At 35.7% G+C, this 23,761-nt stretch overlaps 1 protein-coding gene across 5 annotated transcripts in view; it reads right to left on the bottom strand.

Annotated features, from left to right (window-relative positions):
* The window catches only part of LOC110458105 (kinesin-like protein KIF13B), a 333,374-nt gene that overhangs the window by 23,895 nt on the left and 285,718 nt on the right, over nt 1-23,761 (bottom strand). For 3 of the 5 annotated variants that reach the window (XM_021509676.1, XM_021509680.1, XM_021509677.1), the window contains exons 14-23: nt 22,322-22,458; nt 19,470-19,579; nt 18,558-18,695; nt 17,994-18,177; nt 14,649-14,811; nt 8,263-8,439; nt 4,531-4,677; nt 3,327-3,461; nt 2,546-2,716; nt 351-502 (exon numbers count right to left, since the gene is read on the bottom strand). In XM_021509676.1, the coding sequence (XP_021365351.1) occupies nt 351-502; nt 2,546-2,716; nt 3,327-3,461; nt 4,531-4,677; nt 8,263-8,439; nt 14,649-14,811; nt 17,994-18,177; nt 18,558-18,695; nt 19,470-19,579; nt 22,322-22,458 (1,514 nt within the window). The remainder of the gene's footprint in view (nt 1-350; nt 503-2,545; nt 2,717-3,326; nt 3,462-4,530; nt 4,678-8,262; nt 8,440-14,648; nt 14,812-17,993; nt 18,178-18,557; nt 18,696-19,469; nt 19,580-22,321; nt 22,459-23,761) is intronic. The other 2 variants (XM_021509679.1, XM_021509681.1) reach the window with 1 other exon arrangement.

The raw sequence follows: 23,761 nt of genomic DNA, 5'->3' as shown, positions 1-23,761 counted from the left end.
ATCTGTCTTATATCCTTGACCTTTAGTTTACAACTGACCAATCTGCTAACATCTTAATTCTTTGACCTTATTGCTGATCTGTCTTATGGCCTTGACCTTTATAGTTTACAACTGACCTGTCTGCTAACATCATTGACCTATAGTTTACAAATGACCTGTCTGCTAACATCATTGACCTATAGTTTACAACTGACCTGTCTAATAACCTCATTGACCTATAGTTTACAACTGACCTGTCTGCTAACATCCTTGAACTTTAGTTTACAACTGACCTGTCTGCTAACATCCTTGATCTTTAGTTTACAACTGACCTGTCTGCTAACATCCTTGACCTTTAGTTTACAACTGACCTGTCTGCTAAGGTCCTTGACCTGGCTATAATGTTGTCCATCCCGTTGTTGACCAGACCAAATCCTGGACTTCTGTGGCCCCAAACTTCTATAGACAAAGCTCCTTCTGAACAGTGCTCTATAAACTCCTCTGTTATATAAACTTTAAAGTCCTGAAAAAATAATAATATACATCACCATCAGGCCAAACACTCTAATCATCAGTATATGTATACATGATCTATAACAAAAGGGGAAAGCATTCTTTTCACAGTAAATCTTCACAGGTTATCATTTGTTTTACGTTTTTACAGTAGAAGTATTCATTTAAAAATGGGGTATATACAATATTCATACTTAGTTTTCATCTAAACCCAACTGATAAAATTCAACAAAGTATTTTAGATGATAAATAGTGAAATATTTTCAAATGTAAAACAGATTTATTTATCATTGTGACAGTCTCAATATCATTTATCAACAAAACTGATAGGTTTTTTTATTTCTTTTTCTTCTTCCATAAACAGACTGCTTGGACTAACTGGGTTCAATCATTAATGTAGTAATATGATTCTCTGGTATTTCATCTAGTCCAAGTCTGCTACACACACCATCCTTTCTTTTCAAAAGTTTTGCTGACTAACGAAATTACTAATGTGAGTTCCTGTGAATCCTCTCACAGGCACACACAGTATTTGTAATCAGGGCATGTCACAAGGCACCAGGTTTTATAGGATTCCAACCCACGCCCGTTGTTTTGCAAACCAATAATCCACCAAAAGAGAGATCACTGACAGTCAAGTTGGTCTCAGAACAATAATTATCAATTATCACCCAGTATTTTTGTCTGTTCATTAAAGATTTAGTGTCCTTGCAATAGCTAAGGTCATATGAAGATCTTGTTTACAAATGTTACAAGAGCTACTTATATGTATTGTCTTACAGAAATGTCATAATCTTGACCCAGTTGCATGATATATTCCACCCTGGCACAATATCCTGACAATGGGCTAGTAAGGACACAGGAAAAGAGTAATAAAATCTCTCAGCCCTTGGGATGAGATAGGGGGGGTATCTCAACCCAAGGGGGAGATTCCTAAGTTGCCAAACTTTGCTGAGTGTTTGGCAACTTAAGATTCTTTCCCTCAGGGTTAAGATTCCCTGTCTCGCCTGAATCGGGTGAATGATTCATTTTCTTTTACCGATGTTCACCCATGTGTATCATAAACATAATAAAATGGTAAAGTTACAGTCTAAATGCAGGTTTGACACGACGTTGATGCATTATTGACTTGATGTCACTATGTTGTTTGATGTGACGTCATACAATTGTTATAAATAAGGGACTCCCTGTCTCAAACCTAGGGTGAGACAAGGATATCTCACACCGGGAAAAGCATTGATATACTTGTCCAGGGTAAGAGAATATATAATCCCCGGATACAGAAGGTTGGAATAGTTAGAAATATAGGTATACAGATCATGTCAGCAGGTAGTTTCTGTTTGTGATAGTAGTTTGTTAGGTTTCCATCATTGAAATATTGCCATGCATATTTTATGTTAAGACATATTTTATGTTAAGACATATTTTATGAACGAAATAATTCATAGAAGATGATATAGCAAAATACATATTACTTTTTTAAGCAAAGCATGGTTTTAGTGTTTCTGATTGTCTCTTATTATATGCAGAATTTATGTCAGGTACATACAGATATATAAACTTCAGAGACTCACCTTGGTTACTGCCTGTAGTACATTGAAATTCAACAGAACACTTTTCAAATATCTGTGTTTAATTCCCTGAATTCCCTTAAATGAACTTCGATTAATTGTTTACCAAATTCAGCGAAAAAATATGGATATATAGTGTTATCAAGTGTAGTTTTCAAATCAAATAATTCTACCTTACAAATATTACTTTTCAGTTACCTCCCTTAATTTGTTTTATGTTATCTTACAAATATCATATGTGAGTTATCTCCCTTTAATTAATTTCACCTAATTTTATCACTATCTAATAATTCAGAATCTTGTTAAACTTTGTATCATACTTACTAACAACAAAGCACATATAGGCTGTTGTGCTCTAGTGTGTGTTAACAAGAGTCTTTGATACCGGTATGTTTGATTTTTTGGTTTTAATAATAAAAAAAAAAATTGTGCATATTTTGAGGGTCTACACTTTCTACAGTAAAATAAACCTGCAGTCTTACCTTGCTGTGCTGGAATTTGAATGATATGGTGTCTGATTTCTTGTGTGCGGAAGAGTCGGGGTGAATCTCAGGTGGAACAACGACAGTGTCTTCATTCCCCCAAAAGGTGTACTGACAGAATACGAAGTTAGACAAGGCTGGGGGAAGACCCTTAGCTCCCGATATACAGATCTGTCAACAAAAACAGGTAAACAGTTGTAATATTAGTCAATCTACTTACCGTAAACAGGTAATATTTGTTAGATCTCTTCCCCGCCCTGCATAACGAAGCTGCAGAAAACTTTATAAGATGATATACTATTTCCAAACTTAAAATTTTGACATCACGAAAAAACACAAGTCTTATTACAAGGATTTTTTTTATGTAAAAACAAGGATATAATGTCCCTCAAAACAAAGGAATGAGTTTGACTTAAATTCAATGATATAAAAAAGTATCACCATTTAACCAAACTCACACTTACTTTGCAGAGAGTAAAAGGGACTGATTCTGACTTACACTTAAACCATTGGAAAGGGTGAGGTAAGTGGGGGATAACTTACTTTAAGTTAATAATAGAGGTATCATATCAAGAAATTATTTTACATGGCAATAGAGGGAGGAAAACTCACCTTGACAAATAATGTAGAACATAGCCATGGCAAAAAAGGCAAGATAACCTTTCCTGATTAAGAATACAAAACTGTACCATGACAATGAAAGATGAAAACTTTCACATGATAATTGGGAGAGTCCATTTAACCTTGGTTACAACAGGGGAGCTAACTCTGACTGACTTACCCTGACAATCATTGGAGAGCCGATTCCGACAGGCTCTGGCTCAGCTGTCTCCTCTCCGTCATCATTTGTGTCAGCATATCTATCCAGGAAGGATCCTCCGAGTTTGGAAATCTCTACATGTAGCTTACCAGCAATCTAAAGGGATAAACAAATCTCTACATGTAGCTTACCAGCGATCTATAGGGATAAACAAGTCTCTACAAATAGCTTACCAGAGATCTATAGAGATAAACTAATCTCTTTATGTAACTTACCAGCAATCTATAGGGATAAACAAATCTCTACATGTAGCTTACCAGTGATCTACAGAGATAAACAAATCTCTACATGTAGCTTACCAGTGATCTATAGTGATAAACAAATCTCTACATGTAGCTTACCAGCGATCTACAGAGATAAACAAATCTCTACATGTAGCTTACCAGTGATCTATAGAGATAAACAAATCTCTGCATGTAGTTTACCAGCGATCTATAGTGATAAACAAATCTCTACATGTAGCTTACTAGCAATCTACAGAGATAAACAAATCTCTACATATAGATCGCTGGTAAGCTACAGAGATAAACAAATCTCTACAAGTAGCTTACCAGCGATCTATAGTGATAAACAAATCTCTACATGTAGCTTACCAGCGATCTACAGAGATAAACAAATCTCTACATGTAGCTTACCAGCGATCTACAGATATAAACAATCAACTTTAACCATGCCTGTGCTCCTCATACATTATTCCACCAAGTTAAACTTCAAAACATCTTAATTTTTGAAGGGGACACTATTCTAACACAGTGAATTAAAATTGTAATCAGTGACAGTTTGAAAAATTAAAAAAGAATCTGCAACTAATTCTTGTACAACTCAAATCAATTAACTTGTATTACAAAATCAACTGAGCCCATATTCATCAAACTGTTCACAGACTCAAACTCAGATTCTGTGCTCAAGCCCAATTTCCTACTCAAGTGAATACAGAACTAAATACAGAATACCATTTTCAATATTTACATTTGACCTTCTGGCAGTGTGATTTAAGCGAGTTGCAAGAAAGCTAATTGGTTTGAACACAGAATTCATGCTTGAGCATGAGAACAATTTCATAAATACGGGCCATTGAATCAAACATGTTTAAATTTTTCAAAGAATCAGATTTGCAGACCTTTGCAATCCTTGTTTAACACCTAAAAGATGAAGACAGACTTACCTCCCCTTGTTGACTTATGATTGGTACTTGGTAGTCCAGCTTGACATCGTGGAAGAGACACTCTAGGAAGACATTGGCCACACCGATTAGGTTGTGGTTTTCCTGTGACTCATAAAACGGGTCTCCCTTTACTGGTGGTCCCTCATCCTGTTGATTTTATAAAATATATATAGTACGTGTCACCATTTTTTCTTATCTTGTATGTGCAAAAAAAAAATTTCACCCCTTTGTAACTTTATTTAACTCTTCTATGAACTTATCTGGATAGTTAAGTCCATTATGGTCTACAGTGACGAAAGGGTTAAAACTTTTTGTGCAATGGTCATTGTTGCAAAATGCATCACTGAACTGATGTTTTTTGCTACAAATTAAGTGGAATAACAACTTAAAATTGTTATATTTTGATTTCTAAGTCAATTTGGCTCTATTCTGAAGCTCAGACTCGAGATGAGTCAGAGTCGGTTTTAATTTAAGGTAGAGAGTCTCAATGAGCTGTGTTGTATCCCCAGGTCTAATGTATTCTGCATTTGCTTTTACTTTAGAGTTGATTGTCTAATAAAACAAAGAGTAATATTCCATAATACAAAAGAAATAAATTCTTTGCATTTACAAAACCATTTTTGTTAAAGGGATTTAAAGTACTCACCTCTTGAATAAAAACACTTTTTTCACTGCCAATCATGGTAATTACTTTTCCTTTTTTTTTTTAGAAATATTACAAATTTAAATTATTCAAACACCTTGTCATTGAATTGATGAAGTAGAGATATCAAACATTTAACAGGAAAACAAGTTTCAGTTCCAGTGTACAGAAGAAAAGTGATGGGACTATCTACCTTAAAAATGTATTCTAGGCATGTGACAGTAAAGATATATGATTTCTGATCTATTGATCCAAACAGCAAACAGCACACTCCCTTACACTCAAATCCACCCCCACTCTATTTACAAGCTAATTTACAAAGGCAAATATGAATATCAATATTTTAAAGAACAATTAGGTAAAATAAAATAATTGGTGCAGTTGATAAATCTATTTTTGTATGACATGCCCTGAGAGGGTACTTAATGTTATTCAGTCATTCAAATAAATCTCAATTAAAATATATACACAATGAAATAATTGTCTAACTCAATACAACATCATAAATCACTGAATGACTATTAAATGAAACACTAGACAGAGAAATGCCTTCAACATAAAAATTTCCATAAATCAAAATAAAATGAAAAATCTGTAAATCAAAATAAAACCAAAAGTAAAATGTGTCATTGATTTTAATTGACGTTAAAAACCCCCATTAAAATAAAAGGTTCAATGACTTCGAATAAATAAATGGAATCATTATACCAAACTGTAAATAGGAATTGACTATCACAAAACATATCACTGCACAAGGCCAACAGCAACTGAAGCAACACGAAAATCCTTTTGATTTTCTGCTAAAAATCACTCTGAATTATTCCCTACAGGAAATACTTTACAACAATTCAACTACTGGCATAAACATGTCAAATTTATTTCTCATTTGTTTAATGCAATTTTTCTGTTTTAAAATTAAGTTCTTTTAATTGTAAAAATCAAGTCTTCCTTTTATAAATGGTAATAGCTTAGAAAATGAAAAATTAAATCTCAAGCAGATAAAGCAGGCATCTAGGTAAGCTGGCCATGACACTAAAATTACTGAGAAGAGGCTGTGTCTCACAAAACCATCTGGAAAGTCATTGGTATGGTATATCATCTAAAGGGACAAAGAGAAAGTCATTGGTATGGTATATCATCTAAAGGGACAGAGAGAAAGTCTAGGACACAACAGAACAGCAGAAGACAATCAATATGTACCACGGCTGTATACCTGATACAATTCTCACAGGAACTCATGGCTTAACATACTGATAAAAAAAATGGAAAAAAAAGCGAGGGTATGTGTATGTTCGATTTCTTTGACACATCCTTGTCCAGATTTTGTTTATAAATACATCATTGCTTATATTTCTGTGGAATATCAAGATTTTGTCCCCTATCTAAGTGTGGTTGTGAAGGTTTCAAAGATAACTTTTTTGTCTGTACATAAGTACCTTAGGACGTGATTAATATTATTATATTATGCATTACATTATCTGGCATTATTTGCCGAAGGAGCTTATAGTCTTCAGAAAGAGTGTTTAATTGGTACAGTACTTGTATTTTTTTAATTTTCAAATTTGACAAAATTAATGAAACAAGAGATCCAAAATGGATTTTGGTGGCCACCAGTTGTAAGATTTTCATTAGTGCTTTGTAAGTTTGATCTTTTCTCTGATTTTTTTAAATTTTTTTTTTATTGATAATCTGGTCAACAGTAAATACAGGTCGGTTGTGTGTTTTGAGTGTTCTTTTAAAGTAAGCTGAACTAAAAAAGTGAAAGGTCAAAAATTGAACAAGAGAGATTCCTGTTTTCTGGCTTCTGATTAAGCAGCTTAAAGATCAAAATGAAATATGCAAAGCTAGCACATAGGAAAAACTGAATTATACAAAGGAAATCTACATATGTATGTGATGTGACGCTACTGACTAGATGTGATCTTGTATTTGTGTGTGGAACAAATTAAGTTACACAACAATTCCTTCTTCACGGTCTACAGTGGTTTTTGTTTTACTCAACTCCAATACATTACGCATCTTAAACAGTTATATATATATATGACTCCTTCCATAAACTTTCCAGTCCAATAATTTAGGATGTTTTGTATTAGTTTCCTCATAGTGTGAATTATCTATTGAATGTTGACAATGTGTTACTAAACTAACTAAAGATTTGTAATGAAAAGTTTAAAACATAAAAATGAAAATGACAATTTCTTAAAAAGAATCACTGTGTATGTCATATTGCTATTAATAATGTAGCCATTTTCTTGAAAAAAATCTGGTTTGTTACAACAATAGACAGGAGAGTTATATTTACAGACAGTATGTACTACTAATAGTCAAAGAATTGATAAATGGTTATTTGGACTCATAAAAAAATGATAATTTTGAAAGTTACATAAGATGACTTTGCACAGATTACACTAATGTAGTTTTGATTTTTGAAATATAATTTATTGTACTTCTAAGGGAAGTAACTCTGATACAAATATAAAGTGTAAGGCAGTATATAGCCTTAAGTACAAAGAAGGTTGTTTATTATAACGGTATGACAGGTTACACAGTGGTTCTCTTACAGCACACAATGACTGTATACCCAGACATGTTCATAGTGTACTCATTACTACCCACTACCCCACCCCTAATCAGTCAGATAGAATTTGTGTTTGTCTTGTATAAGTTGATCGATACTTCTACTGAAATTTAAATATAAAGAACAGAAACAAAAAGTTCCTGAAAACTGGATATGATAACCCCCCACCTCTTCGTCCATCCAGATTAATTTCAATGTGTCACAATTTCTTCATAAATAGTAATGGTGACCCTGACCTTGGAACCTTCAAATATGAAATTATGGAAGTGATACCAGGTACTTGACTCTTGTATAAAGTTTGATCTCAATTTGTTAAGAAATTAAGCTAGAGCAGTGACACTGAGTCACGACAGGATGGAACAGATGTGAGTAACATTACGCCCCCCCCCCCCTCCTCATAAAGTGTCAGTGACTAGAATCTGTAAGATGACCTTGATGAACACCTCTGGTTACACAGTACTAAAATAAAGGAAGCCATGCAGTGTGGCCACTCAAGCACACAATAACAAACCCAGGGTTCAGAATCGTGCTCGTCCTCTACCATCATAGGGAGTCCTGTCGCTTTCCTCTCCTCGTACATGTCACGCATATCTATTATCTTATTTTCAAACTTTTCCATCGACCAGATCTGGTTCCCCCGCCCCTTCCTCTTGACAAGAATGGCAGGCTCGCTCACAAATGCTCCTCTCTGCAATTAAAAAAAAGGCATAAATATGAAATCTACGTTTCTATCTTAAATGAATCTCAGTTAAAAGTGATTAGCTTAATTAACCAACACAAATTTGCCACAGTTAAACTTTCACCCTTAACCTTAATTTTATAATGAACTTTTCGAACCTTTGAATTGGAAGAGTTCAAATATGTTTTCAGGGGTGAATGAGTTAACACCCTCTATAATGAGGGCGAAACAGATTTATAAACATAGTCATTTTATGTGAGGGGCGAAATTAAGAAAAGTGGAAAGTTGATTTTATGAATCTTTGAAATTTTGGTTTTCATCAAAATGTATTATTAAATTCAGTCCTTGATAAAGTACATGCATTGATATTCAATTAAGCAATAACAAATTGACTTCACTCAAAGTAAAACAAAATTGATCAAAGTAATGGTCTAGTTATTGCCCCTTCCAGCTTGCTAACAAGATAAGTGAAATTGAGCAGACTACATATATAGCTCAGCAACCCAATATTAACATCACTTTCACAGAAAATCAATTACGTGATAAATTGCCCAATCCCTTTTTACCACAGAAAATGTCAACTGACTTTAAATTCAATAGTTTCCCCAACAAGTTCTAAAAGATTTAGGGCTGTTTACGGAGCCCCCGCTAATTTGTCGTAAAGAGGGAAGAAGCACAGTGCACTGCTACTAACATTATGTTTACGAGGCCACACAGGACTCATGTGTGAAAAATAAGTCCATTTCCGCCTTTCAATCACCATTAATGTTTGCTTTTCGTGAAGGTGAAGGTCGCACGTTACAATAACAGTTCTAATGCAGTTGGTGTCATGTTCGTGTCAGATTCAATAAATTTATTCTAATAATTTTAAGATATTGTCACGAAACATTAAGACATTTGTTTTAGTCTGTTTTATCAAGCATCTTTAAAAAATAGAATTTGCTTTAAATCAATTTCTTAACAAAATAGAAGTGAACCAGACTTGCTGTCGGAGACATGTAAAGTTATCAAGATGTCTTCCAATTCATCTAATATGTCAAACAAAAATTATATTACAATTGATCCTGCCTTCGAAATACTAGTATTTTAACCAATTTCTACCCAGCATATCTCCTATGCAATGATTTACTCCGCATACAAAACCATGCTGCTTTATATTTTTAAACACGGCCTGAAGGCTGCAGAATGACTGTTTGAAGCTTAAATTTGATAGGTCAGAGCCCTAAATACGAACAAACAGGGTTCCAACAAAATTGAAACATGATCAGTAGTCAAAGGAATGATTGATTGTGATATTCAGCTAGTGGATAGAATTCAAAATGGTTCCCACAACACCAACCAGGCGTACAGTCAATATCGTTGGTCTCTCAGATAGCATCCGTTCCTTCACAATAACAGACTCAATTCAATATAAATTTTTACATGATTTCAAACTCAATATTTTATAAAATTTACATGGTTTTGATATTTCTACGGGAAGTACGGTAAGAAGGTTACAACATAAGGTTTATTAGGGTTTTGCGGTTTGGTTTTTGGGCTTTGTCTAAAGTGATAATATAGCTCACTTAATACAGAGAAATATGAAACATGTTTCGGACAACAGAGAACATAATTTCCTGAATGCTTACAAGGAATAGAGACAACTGTTGACCAGAGACAACACAGCCCAGACTATTTTTTTTTTTTTAAACCGAAAGTGTTCAAAGAGATCAGACAATACATCGCCATTGTTTTAATAAAAGCCTATGAGTTGGGACAATTTCAGAAAACCTGTTGGATAATGTTTTCTATCAAAATTATCAGTATCACATTTGTGATCATTTGCTGGAGATTTCGTTTATATTTAATGTAATGACCTTTGACCTCGTATCTTGTTCAAACAATTAAGGATCAAATGCCAGAAGAAGTTTCCAATTTCATATTAATTCCATGGTTTTCAATGTATTGGAACATTTCACAGTTGTCTTATGCGTTTCTCAACGGATACAAAACATTTATTCACTAATATTTTTGTAATAATACCATATCGAAACCACAAATATTGATATCAATGCAGTAAATTTTCATTTCAAATAGTTTGTATGTTTGTGAAACTTGAACGTACAACTCTTGGCATACATTCCTCGAATAGCTTCTGAATATGAAAGAGAAGAACCCGGAAAAATCTGATTTGTTTGCACCTTTATATGGAAGTGTTCATCGCCTACAACTAGAACTAACACGGCGTGTTAGACGTGATAGAACAACAGAAGCCTTGCGTGACTTCAGTTTCCTGCCCAAACCCCTGAATCCGTATCATCTAGTAAAATCTTCACAGCTCACTGGAAACTTAATCAGTGCTGCGTTTTGTGGTTGAAACAGGAGTTTTTATCAGACTCGGTGCATGAGAGGATTCCAATAGCAGCGACAATCAAACCAGCTACACAGATATAATCTACACTGATATAATCTATGTTTTCCTCTAAAAATTGTTACCATGTTAACTATTGTAGAAGGGAAACTACAAAATTCTAGAAATTTGAAGAAAAAGTATTGAATTTTTCTTCCCTTTTTAGTCCTAAAATTCTAAACAATCTGTTCAAAATTCCTCAATATATTGTTTTTCTCTCAAAATTTGAACATTTATTATATATTCACATTAATCTAAAGACTTCAATATCCTCAAGACAATAACTTTTGACTTGAGTATCTTCATGGGGATTTTCATTCTAAAAAGATTATGTAACAAATCAACTACATATCCTGGTTTTGTGGCATCATGATGCCTTCCCTTTGGCTTTGTTGTTTCCTTGGTAACCAATATGTTTCCCTATCAACTTTGAGTTCTAAATTTGACCTCGTGTGCTGGCGCCACAGTGATTTCTTACACTACATTTCTACTTATTTTTAACTGTTACTTTGTCAGATGCAGATTAAAAATAAAAAATTACAATGAAAAAAATCGAAGAGCTAGTACTGACGAGCCAGTTGCATGTAAAAAGGCTATTAGACAGCACAGATGTGTACCACAGGTCTTTATGGAGCCATGTATACATAGGGCACTCTAGTCACTGACAAATGACATCACGGGTACAGCTGGTTACAACACCCCGTCATCAACACAGTCACATGATCATTAAACACGGTCATGTAATCAGTAATGTAATTAAGCTATGTTAATGAGCAAATAATTTGGTAAGAGACTTTTTTCAAAACTCAAATCCTAACTCCATCCATTTAAGGATCTTCGCCCCACTGCCAGATATTCTACTGAAGTATTGGAAAATATTCTTTTCAGGATGACTATATGGCTTAAATAAATCATTTCCGAGAAGAAAACCATACCTTGTGGGACCTTTGTGAGAAATAATAAAGGTGAAATAAACAAAATATAATCAACAACAGTGTTCTGAATGCCAAAACATTTCGGGGCTAGACCAGAATTCTACCCCCAGACTTCAGGTTGTTATACTATCGCACTATTGGATTGAGCTTCCTGGTCAACAGAAGTTTTCTGGCCCATCTGTGCTACAGATATATCCAAACAGAAGTTAAGGGGAGATTACTCTGTATAGGAAAAAGGGCAGTGTAGTCGGACAGGGATCCTTCAGCCATCAGAAGATTTCAAGGTGAAATTGTTTAACTATGCCTTATTCTAGTTTATACATTTTTCAGTTAATGCAAAGTTTTCAACAAGAGGCCCAATGGGCCTGAATCACTCACCTCGTATTAATCTCACACTTGTAATCTTAAAAGTGGACTAAAATGCAGCTATAGGAAGAATATCAGTGTTTGATTCATAAGAGCCTATTAAAAGATTTAAACATATGACGCCTGTGACCTTGAATGTCGAACAAGGACATTAGGTTGAACAGAATTTAAAGTCGTCCAACACAGCATGCTTTGGCAAAATATCATAACCCTGGACCTATTGGTTATACAGAACAAGTCATTTAAAGATTTAAACATATATTGACCACTCTGACCTTGAATATGGGCGAAGGTCATTCATTTTGACAAAATTGGTAGCCCTTCATCCTGGCATGTTACTGGCCAAATATCATTATCCTAGGCTTCTTAGTTATTCAGAAGAAGTTGTTTAAAGATTTGTTAAGACAATTGACCCCTGTGACCTTGAAAATGGACGAAAGTCATTCATTTGAACAAACTTGGTAGCCCTTAATCACAGCATGCTACTGGCCAAATATCTTAACCCTATGCCTCTTAGTTATACAAAAGAAGTTGTTTAAAGGTTTTTAACATATTTGACCCCTGTGACCTTGAATATACGTCAAGGTCATTCTATTGAACAAAATAGGTAGCCCTTTATCCCAGCATGCTAATGGCGAAATACCTTAACCCTAGGCCTCTTAGTTATTCAGAAGAAGTTGTTTAAAGGTTTTTAACATATTTGACCCCTGTGACCTTGAATATAAGTCAAGGTCATTCATTCAAACAAACTTGGTAGCCCTTCATTCTAGCATGTTACTGGCCAAATATCATTAGCCCAGGCCTCTTAGTTATTCAGAAGAAGCTGTATAAAGATTTTTTAAGACAATTGACCCCTGTGACCTTGAAAATGATCGAAGGTCATTCATTTGAACAAACTTGGTAGCCCTTCATTCTAGCATGTTAGTGGCCAAATATCATTAGCCTAGGCCTCTCAGTTATTCAGAAGAAGTTGTATAAAGATTTTTAAGACAATTGACCCCTGTGACTTTGAAAATGGACAAAGGTCATTCTTTTGAACAAACTTGGTAGCCTTTCATCACAGCATGCTACTAGCCAAATAGCATCATCCTAGGCCTTTTGGTTATTGAGAAGAAGTTGTTTAAAGGTTTTAAACATATTTGACCCCTGTGACCTTGAATATAAGTAAAGGTCATTCATTTGAACAAACTTGGTAGCCCTTCATTCTAGCATGTTACTGGCCAAATATTATTAGCCNAAATGATCGAAGGTCATTCATTTGAACAAACTTGGTAGCCCTTCATCCCAGCATGATACTTCCCAAAAATCATTACTCTGGGCATTTTGGTTATTCAGAAGAAGTTGTTTAAAGTTTTTAACATATTTGACCCCTGCGACCTTGAAAATTGATGAAGGTCATTTATTTGAACAAACTTGGTAGCCCTTCGTCCAAGCATGCTTCTGGCCAAATATCATCACCCTAGGCCTTTTGGTTACTGAGAAGAAGTTGTTTAAAGTAAAAAGTTGACGCCGGCCGGACGCCGGACGCCGCACCATGCCATAAGCTCACTTGGCCCTTCGGGCCAGGTGAGCTAAAAACGTGTTACTTAACTCATATTCATATATACATCACCAGCCTATGTCAAATAGAAAAGAAAACCACACTCTCAAATAAACATCAAGTATAATGACCTTAACACCATGACAAATGACCTTAAGTCCATGATAGATCTTGGCCTATTTGCTTTAACATTTTGTTATTTTTTACAGTTCTAATTCCGTGCTCATATAGATACAACTTACATAAGGTTTACTAACAAAGAGTTACTGTTTTCCGTATGTGTATCAGTCGGGACATATCATCTGTTAGTAAAATTATCTTTTGTAGACTTTCTAACAAATATTCTGTGTAAGGAATCAATCTTTAATACTGTCACTTACCCATTTGCTAGGAAATGATCTGTTACGTTAATTTACCTGCCTATTAGGAAACCAAATATTACAGTAACTTACCTGCCAGGAAGGAAACAAACTGTAGCGGTAACTTACCTGCCAGGAAGGAAACAAAGCAGTAACTTACCTGCCAGGAAGGAAACAAACTGTAGCGGTAAATTACCTGTCAGGAAGGAAACAAACTGTAGCGGTAACTTACCTGCCAAGAAGGAAACAAACTATAGCGGTAACTTACCTGCCAGGAAGGAAACAAAGCAGTAACTTACCTGCCAGGAAGGAAACAAACTGTATCGTGAACTTACCTGTCAGGAAGGAATTAACAAACTGTAGCGGTAACTTACCTGTCAGGAAAGAAACAAACTGAAGCGGTAACTTACCTGCCAGGAAGGAAACAAACTGTAGCGGTAACTTACCTGCCAGGAAGGAAACAAACTGTAGCGTTAACTTACCTGTCAGGAAGGAATTAACAAACTGTAGCGGTAACTTACCTGTCAGGAAGGAAACAAACTGTAGCGGTAACTTACCTGCCAGGAAGGAAACAAACTGTAGCGGTAACTTACCCGCCAGGAAGGAAACAAACTGTAGCAGTAACTTACCCGTCTGTTAGGACTGAGGTTGGCTGCTGGTATTTGTAGAGTGACTTGGAATTCTGTAAGTTTGCCCATTTCCTGGGCCAGGACATTAGCCTCCCTTACTAGAGAGTTCGCCTTGACAACCTCATCCCGGAGAATAGCTAGACTCTGCTTGATAGATTTGTCCCTGGAAACATATCAACAGACCATTAAATATTGAATAAATGGCCTTGTATTATTTTTACTAACAGTTGAAAGTTTTAAAGGGACAAAAACACTTCTCTAGCTAGAATCTGGTACATTGATTTGGCCCTAGAAACACAAATCAAATCACTTGTTATTTAACAGACTTGAAGGATTGTCACTACATAGTTTTATTCAAGGAATCAGTCTTGTTACTATAATAGGATTTTATCTATATTGACTGGGTATGCCATCAAGTCAAAGACCTAGTTGCACCAATGAGTGATAGAGTAAATGTTTACCACAAAGAGCGACACAGATGAAAAAAGATGAAAGTGACAAGGACATGTCATAGATAACAGACCATGGTTGTGGCAAACATCTATCCCAGATAGGAGAGGGGCCCGGTTACCTTGGTTGAATATCTCCTTAAAATTCTAGTACAGAGCGTACTTGCCTGATGACCAGAAAGAGTACTAATGTTCCTTCCCTAGCTGTACCTTTGTAGTACAAGGCGTATTTAGGTGATGACCAGATAGTGTTCCTACCCTAGCTGTATCTTTGTAGTACAAGGCGTATTTAGGTGATGACCAGATAGTGTTCCTACCCTAGCTGTACCTTTGTAGTACAAGGCGTATTTGGGTGATGACCAGGTAGTGTTCCTACCCTAGATCTGCCCAGCGACTCCTATAATATTGATCAAACAATGAAGTGATCTGCCTCTGGGAGTCTGTACCAATCACAGAAGGAATACCTCTAGCTGTAGAATGGTAATGAGACGTACTGTCTGTTAATTCTGGTCACATACAAGGGAAACCCTGGCTCCACCATTATAATCCCCAACTTATGGAAGTGATCCCCAGCCCTGGCGTCCATTCAGCCATGATTTCAGCTTACGTTTACTTGAGAGGCTTTACAATACTGCTTTATATCCAAAGAGATGTTCAATTTGGGACATAAAAATCTTTTCTCCATTTCAAAGATAATCAGTTAACTTTTTTCCACTTCGACACATTATTTGACTATTCCTATAACCTTATTAAAACAAATTCTCTTGACTGCTTCAAATAAATTTTATTGTACTGTTATTTTGATGTCAGTGTGTTTTAAATATCATCCTGACCATAGAAGTAAGCTATTTGAATCCTGGTAATTACGGTGCTGTCAGGACAGGCACTGCTGACATAACAGGATATAGTACGAGTTAGCAGCCAACTTGTTACATCTCCTTTAAGAAAGAGTAAATTTCGTTTCCTAGGTAACGTGCCACACAGGATGTAACAAAAGACTTATATCCAATTATGTTGGACCGTCAGTATACACAGACATACATAAGAATTATCTATAGACCAATTTTGTTACCGAGTCGTTTTGTTATCTCTGTTTTGTAAAGTAATTTAATCTATCTTATTCTATGTCAGGGACATCTACAACATGAGCACCTTTTCTGTATATCTTGAGTTAGACAATGGCGGAAACATCGGCACGTATTGATACGTCGCTATACGTTATACTTACAGGCAGCCCTAAAGTGTCGACAACTTTAAGACGACAGGAGATTTAATTAACGGATCTATTTCCTCCTGTAGTGAGAATCCAGGGGTGCAAATAAAGTAAAATCCTCTCAAACACAAACATCTTCTTAAAAAACCAATGACCGTCTTTTCTTTGATTTGACAAAAAACAGGCGTCCTTTTAGTGTTTTTTGTGTGTGTAAAGTACATTGAACTTTACAGGTTTTCTTATAGACCCACAGACAACAGGTAATCGTGGCCTGTATTTGGACTTTGTAAATGTTACGTTGATCTGCGAGCAACATTTATGTCTTGAACTACTTTTAGGTGGTATCAAAAGAGTTGTTTGTTTATCATAAAGAGTGGCCAAAACATAAAAATTTAGTTCCCCATTTTGCACATTAATATATTTTTCAATTTCTAATCATCGTGAGCAGAAATAAGATTCTGCTTCAAAGTTGTCATCTTTTTGACAAACAGTTCTGTAAAAAAATATTAAACCATCTACAAACTGCCTCATTATATACAAGCATTGCCTTGTTATATGCGGTTCTTCAGTTTGTTTTAGAATCATAAGATTGCATAAAAAAACTCTGCAAACAGCCTATTTGATTAGAAACGTTTTGCCTTTTCAGATTAATTTTTTTATATGAATCAACTGACATATGTTCCAATTTATGGATAAGTTATATAAAACATGAAAAAATAGTTTATGTTAGGCCGCTAACCTATCAGTGGAATAGAAAATAGTTCATGTATAGGCCACTAACCTATCAGTGGAATAGAAAATAGTTTATGTTAGGTCACTAACCTATCAGTGGAATAGAAAATAGTTTATGTATAGGCCACTAACCTATCAGTGGAATAGAAAATAGTTTATGTCAGGCCACTAACCTATCAGTAGAATAGAAAATAGTTTATGTTAGGCCACTAACCTATCAGTGGAATAGAAAATAGTTTATGTATAGGCCACTAACCTATCAGTGAAATAGAAAATAGTTTATGTTAGACTGCTAACCTATCAGTGGAATAGAAAATAGTTTATGTTAGGCCACTAACCTATCAGGTGAATAGAAAATAGTTTATGTATAGGCCACTAACCTATCAGTGGAATAGAAAATAGTTTATGTATAGGCCGCTAACCTATCAGTGGACTAGAAAATAGTTTATGTATAGGCCACTAACCTATCAGTGGAATAGAAAATAGTTTATGTCAGGCCGCTAACCTATCAGTGGAATAGAAAATAGTTTATGTATAGGCCACTAACCTATCAGGTGAATAGAAAATAGTTTATGGTTCACAATACAAAGGGGCATAACTTTGCAACAATATATTTTTTCAATTTTTACTTCAGTGTATCATTTTACTACAGGAACTGTTCATGAAGTTTAAATTTAACAAACATTGCTTTATAAGTTGTTGTTTTTTAAACTTTTTATTTCAATGTCTCGTGAGAAATGTTTGCTGCAATTGAATTTTTCACCGCCATAATGAGGGCAAATTTATCCCTACTGCCAATATTAGCAAACAACATAGTTTGCATAGTAATTAAATGTGTAGGGTGATAGTTTGACTTGTTGACAATCTCCAGGTATACAGTACAACTACAGCAGCTGTAGTAATATTACTACATTGCTGTACTAGATTATTAAATCAGGAAGGATGTCATACCTTTGCTGGGCCCACTCCTGGTACTTTCTCTGGATGCTACTCTGGGCAGACATGGACCCCGTGGGGGTCAGCATGTTGGGGCTCATAGGAAGGAAGGGCATGGAGGGAGTCCCTGGGGACATGAGCTGGCTCCTCAGGATCTGCATTTGTCTCTCATAGCTCTGTTTCTGCTTCTCTAGGGCCTCTGTGTACAGAAACGAAGGACACTGAACCAATCATATCATGTACAGGTGACCTTGAAATAGCCATATTATTAACATGCAACCTTGAAATTACTTTTAATAGATATGACCCTTTAAGTGGCATATTCTTTGCATGTAACATAATCTTATTACAGAAATGTATCCCCCCACCCCCCACCCCATTTTTCCATCACATGCTGATTTTTCTATTTCTGGATATGGCCGTCTTTTTTTAATCTATATAGCCACGATAAGGACCCTATTTTACCCTTGCATGAACTAATAATTAACTAATTTCAATAATTATGATATGACCCATCTATATGATTACGCCCTGTCTCTTCCAGTGACAAGACCCATTGGTATGATCAGTGTAACCTACCCTGTTTGTCCTCCTCGTATTGTTGTTCTATAGCAATGATAGCCTCCTGGATTGGGTCGTTGGAGAACTCTTTACTCATCAACTCCTGCTGGGCAAAGTTGTAATCTATGGGCTGGTCAGGTTCTGTAGACTGGGGACCTGTAATAGTACTCAGTGTATTGACATAACAGTACTCGGTATACTTACAACCCTCACTATTAGTACCAGGTATACATACATCTCCTTACCTTGGAGTCACCATTCTCAGTATAACACACCTACAACTTGATCAGTACTCATTCTGTGCTCAACTATACTTACTGCTTTGTGTCAAAATAATGCTTTGTGGTAATGTTTTGTGCAATGTAAGTACCAATTCCACTGTCTTTGATATTGTACTCCTGTTCTGTATGCAAGAGTTCCTTTTTTCTAGAAAAATAATCTTCTTTGAGTTTACTTATCATTATGTTTCAATCATGTTTGGGAATTAATAAGGTTGTCAGTTTCTGATTGAAAAAGGAACCACAGCTATGAGCCAATACTATTGTTTACATGAAGGTCGATAGCCAGCTTTCCAAGTAAAGTTCAGAATCTGTTCCTGCCATGTGTATCACAGAGATAAGCACATATCATCAAGGGGATTTAGCCCATTCACCCCTGAAGTCATATTTGAACCTTACCAAATCAAAGAATATCTGGACAAGGGAGGTCACTCCATAAGTCAGGAACACTCAGAAATGACATGCTTATAGTGTACTAATGAATATAAGCAGAATGGCTCCTTACTATCAAATGGAAAACTGGCCAGACCTAAATATGATATTCTTACCCTCCTGATTCAGGGAAGTTCAATGTCTACTTATAACTTTTCCAAGTGGAATAAATTTAGTTTTTTTGATTTCTATAACCTGTGATCATGTACATTGTACTTACTGTTAAGTTTGGGACAGTTGAGGCGGAAGAAATGGTTGTTCCCCCACAAGATACGGTCACCATGACGAACACGGGTTTTCTGAACCACCTTTGAACCATTCACACATGTTCTGTGAAATAAAAAAAGGCATGCATCAATTCTGAAAGAAACAAATTTTTAATTTCCTGTAAAAGTATACGAAAATTAATAAAAAGAATTGTTTACAACTTTCTGCAAAATAAGGTCATGTACACTGTAATAAATGTTTCTCATTCTAAAACTGTCCATAATGTCACTCCCACCAATACTACCTGTGTATGTCTGTAGGACACTGTCCTCAATGTCTCTCCTACCAATACTACCTGTGTATGTGTGTAGACACTGTCCTCAATGCCTCTCCCACCAATACTACCTGTGTATGTCTGTAGACACTGTCCTCAATGTCACTCCCACCAATACTACCTGTGTATGTCTGTAGACACTGGCCGCTATGTCTCTCCCACCAATACTACCTGTGTATGTGTGTAGACACTGTCCGCAATGTCTCTCCCACCAATAATACCTGTGTATGTCTGTAGACACTGTGCTCAATGTCTCTCCCACCAATACTACCTGTGTATGTATGTAGGACACTTTCCTCAATGTCTCTCCCACCAATACTGCCTGTGTATGTCTGTAGACACTGTCCGCAATGTCTCTCCCACCAATACTACCTGTGTATGTGTGTAGGACACTTTCCTCAATGTCTCTCCCACCAATACTACCTGTGTATGTCTGTAGGACACTGTCCTCAATGTCTCTCCCACCAACACTATCTTTATAGGTTTACCTGACCTGGTAATTTTCTAACCTCTTAAAAAATTAGCACTGAGAAAACCTCTCCTGCCATTAGCGTTAAATTGAAATGAACATCAATCTCAAACAATGGCAGTACCAATGAGCTGAGAGCGTTCTGATAGCTATCAAGGGCCATAAACTGTTCAATATTGGTGGTAAATCAGGGCTATAGTTGTCAAACAATCACACGAGGCTAACTTAAAAATTCTATTGATTCCAGGAAAAATGGAAAATAATCAGAAAAATAAACACAATATAAAGTGACAGGCCAATATTGATTAGAAATGAACAGTACAGAAACGGAGAAACGTACAATAAAATCGTAATATCCGTACACCTGAACAGTTTCAGAATCAGCCTTATTAACTTGGTAATTAGGGCCCTATTGTAAGGTTAAGGCTTGGAATTCGCGGCCCTGTGATGCCCTTGAAGTATCAATATCCTCGGGATAGAGGTTGATAATCTATCAAGAGCTCTAGGTAACTGGCTTTGATACTCTGCCATGTTGGAATTGTTAGACAATAACTGCTGTGTCCTTCCAATTCCTGGCTCAAACTCACCAAAGAAATGAAACAATATTCACTGATGAATTGACTCAATTTATTTTTTCCTTCTCTTTAATCAACAAAGTAATTGCAGGTTCAACTACATATAGCTATGTATGTGGGTCTCATTACTAAGTCTGGAACATTCTTTTTGTTACTCAAACAACTATCATTAGAGTGTTACTTTTAATTTTTTTCATTGAAAATTGAAAAACTAAATTAAATTGCAATGCCTCCATATATGGTCAATGTTAACAAAAAGCTCCTTTCTACTTTTAAAGTCATTGATAATTATATTGTAAGATTCGGTTCATAAATGCCTCGAGCATAAAATGTGGAAATTTGAATTTTTGGTAAGAACAAAGAAGAAATGGGTAGCTGTTGTATTTTTCTTATATTCTACACAGAGAATTCCAGATTTGTATTTTTCTTATATTCTACACAGAGAATTCCAGATTTTTTTGTATCATCCCAGGAAAGGTTTAGAGTTTGAAACATAATTATTAGATGAATGGACTATTTTGAAAACTCCCATGATTATTTCATGAAATTTATTTTTGTTTCCATTATTATAAACTATTTTAAGTGTTAAGCTAGACACTGCCAATTGACTTTACATTTTTCTGATTATATTAGAAAAAGTGTGTTTGGAGTTATTGCCCTTGGTTCTATATTTATCCTGGTAATATACATCTGGTCCAATGAGACTATGCAGTGAACCTTTTTACAATATAACGCAACACATACGACACAACATTTTCCACCAAATACACATCAGATATACCACAGGCAGCCCAAAATCAATACATATTACAATCAGATATTTAGGTACGATGAGCGTTATTCAGTTCCCTTTTTTTAAGTAACATACAGAAGAACAAAGTCGGTTGCTGCTACGCGAGTTACGACATTATTCAATAATGTGCCATGTTTAATAATTCCAGTGACGTAAATTGTCCTGGAGATCTTTCGCGTCAATATTTGGTGCCTCGTTGCTTTGACATAACAGTAGGAGGGCGATCCATTGAAACCAATGACTTTGTTTACAGTGACAGCAGACAGAGCCGAAAAAAATACCAGTACATTGTGTGTGCTTTATTGCCAAGAATAATACCTCCTTATTGGTATCTGAAAGCAAGCCTTTATTCCTTTTTCTATGAACCGTTATCATGAATACTAAACAGGTTTGGTCTACGACACATAGAGGCAGTGGCGCCTGACCTGATGGCTGGAGTCCCCAACATACTTCCTTCCTGGTTTCATTAATAAGCAGAATTTTATTTTTCTCACAAAATATCTCAAGTGAGTAATTGTGAATCGCTTTAATTCTTTCCCCTACTAAGTTGTTTTAATCCAAAGGAAAAGGAAACAAGGTTGCTGCAGTGATTTTTAACACTGTATCAATATTTTGATGAAAAACACATGATCTTGTGTTTTCTGTTATCATGTAATGGCACAGCATCTTTACTTTTTATTTTTGGCAAACCTACCTAGCGCCCTCTAGTGGTGATAGAAAGACATCGTTGACCTCGATGGTGACCAGGCAGTGCTCTGGATGTATCCCAAGTCCACTTAATTGGATGTCCTGTTGGGTCACTGCATCAGTGCTGCCCACTAGAGTGTGATCCTGTAACAAAGGGGAGACAATTCAGTATGATTCAAGGCGCATACCTAAATATAATCATTCTATCCCTATTCAAAGCTTTAGAAATCCATAAATCTGTTCACTGGTGAATGAGGCAGTCACTCTGAAACTAAAGACACATATTAAGGATCCCTGTCCCACTGCACAATGTGTTTTTTTGTTTTTAGAGTAATCTCCCCTTAGTTTCGTTTTGTATGTAACTGTAGCAAAGTTGTGCCAGGTCAGTAGATTTGATTAGAGTGATAGTCCATCAATCTGAAGTCCAGGGTTCGAATCCTGGTCTAGCCTAGCTCCATTCTCAAGAGTGCCGTTGTTGGTAATATTTTTGTTGATTTCATCTTCATTATGTCTATAGAAGGTTTTGCAACTTATCGTTTTCTTTTCAGAAATGATTTATCAAAGCTAAAGTCATGCCAGAAAAAACATTTCCAAATGCATAGTTACAGTTTTTGGCAGTAGTCGGGGGATCATTAGTTACAGTTTTTGGCAGTAGTCGGGGAATCCTTAGTTACAGTTTTTGGCAGTAGTCGGGGGATCCTTAAGTGACCAAGATGAAAACATGAAGAAGATGAATAGGACAAGGAAATTAAATAGTTATATTAGAAACTGAAATAAAAGTCAAAAGCAAATAATAATTAATTTCAAACACAGACCAACCACAACATCTGGGGGCCATGGTGGTTGAGTGGTAAAGGAGTCTGACCCTCTACAATCACTTTAGCCCTTCACCACTTGGTTGCGGGTTCGAGGTCTACATGGGGCAGGCTCCAGGTACTAGCCTGGCAGTCTGGTTTCTTCCACAACCAATACCTGGCCTATCCGTAAATGTTTATAGCTATTGATAGGACGTTAAACACAAATCAAACCAAACCACAACAAGTGGCCATGTTTACGATGGTAATCAGGTATATCTACATAGACACAAATTTTGAAAATTATGAATTAAAAATAAAAGAACAGTCATAAAGGTTAGATATCCATGATAACTATAATCATCAAAATATATTATCTTTCTATAATACAAATGAGTTCTTATATCTGCAGGAAAAAAGTCCTTTCTGCTTCGAGGAATCTGATGATTTCAGTCAAGATTAAATTATAAAATCATAAAATCTGTGACGTTATCAAAATCCAGTGTTACTTTTTTTCACAACCAGCACCTCTCAAAAGGCTGACAAAACTGAACAGTACAGGAACATTGACTTTATCCATCACACTTCAACAAGGACAGAACAAGTAAATTGTACTGCAAACATTTTGTAAATCTCTAACAGTTTGATACACA

This window comes from Mizuhopecten yessoensis, unplaced genomic scaffold (assembly GCF_002113885.1).
Source record: "Mizuhopecten yessoensis strain PY_sf001 unplaced genomic scaffold, ASM211388v2 scaffold9431, whole genome shotgun sequence".
NCBI classification, from domain to species: Eukaryota; Metazoa; Mollusca; class Bivalvia; order Pectinida; family Pectinidae; genus Mizuhopecten; species Mizuhopecten yessoensis.
Note: the sequence above shows the minus strand (reverse complement) of the source record. Positions and strands in the feature narration are given on the sequence as shown.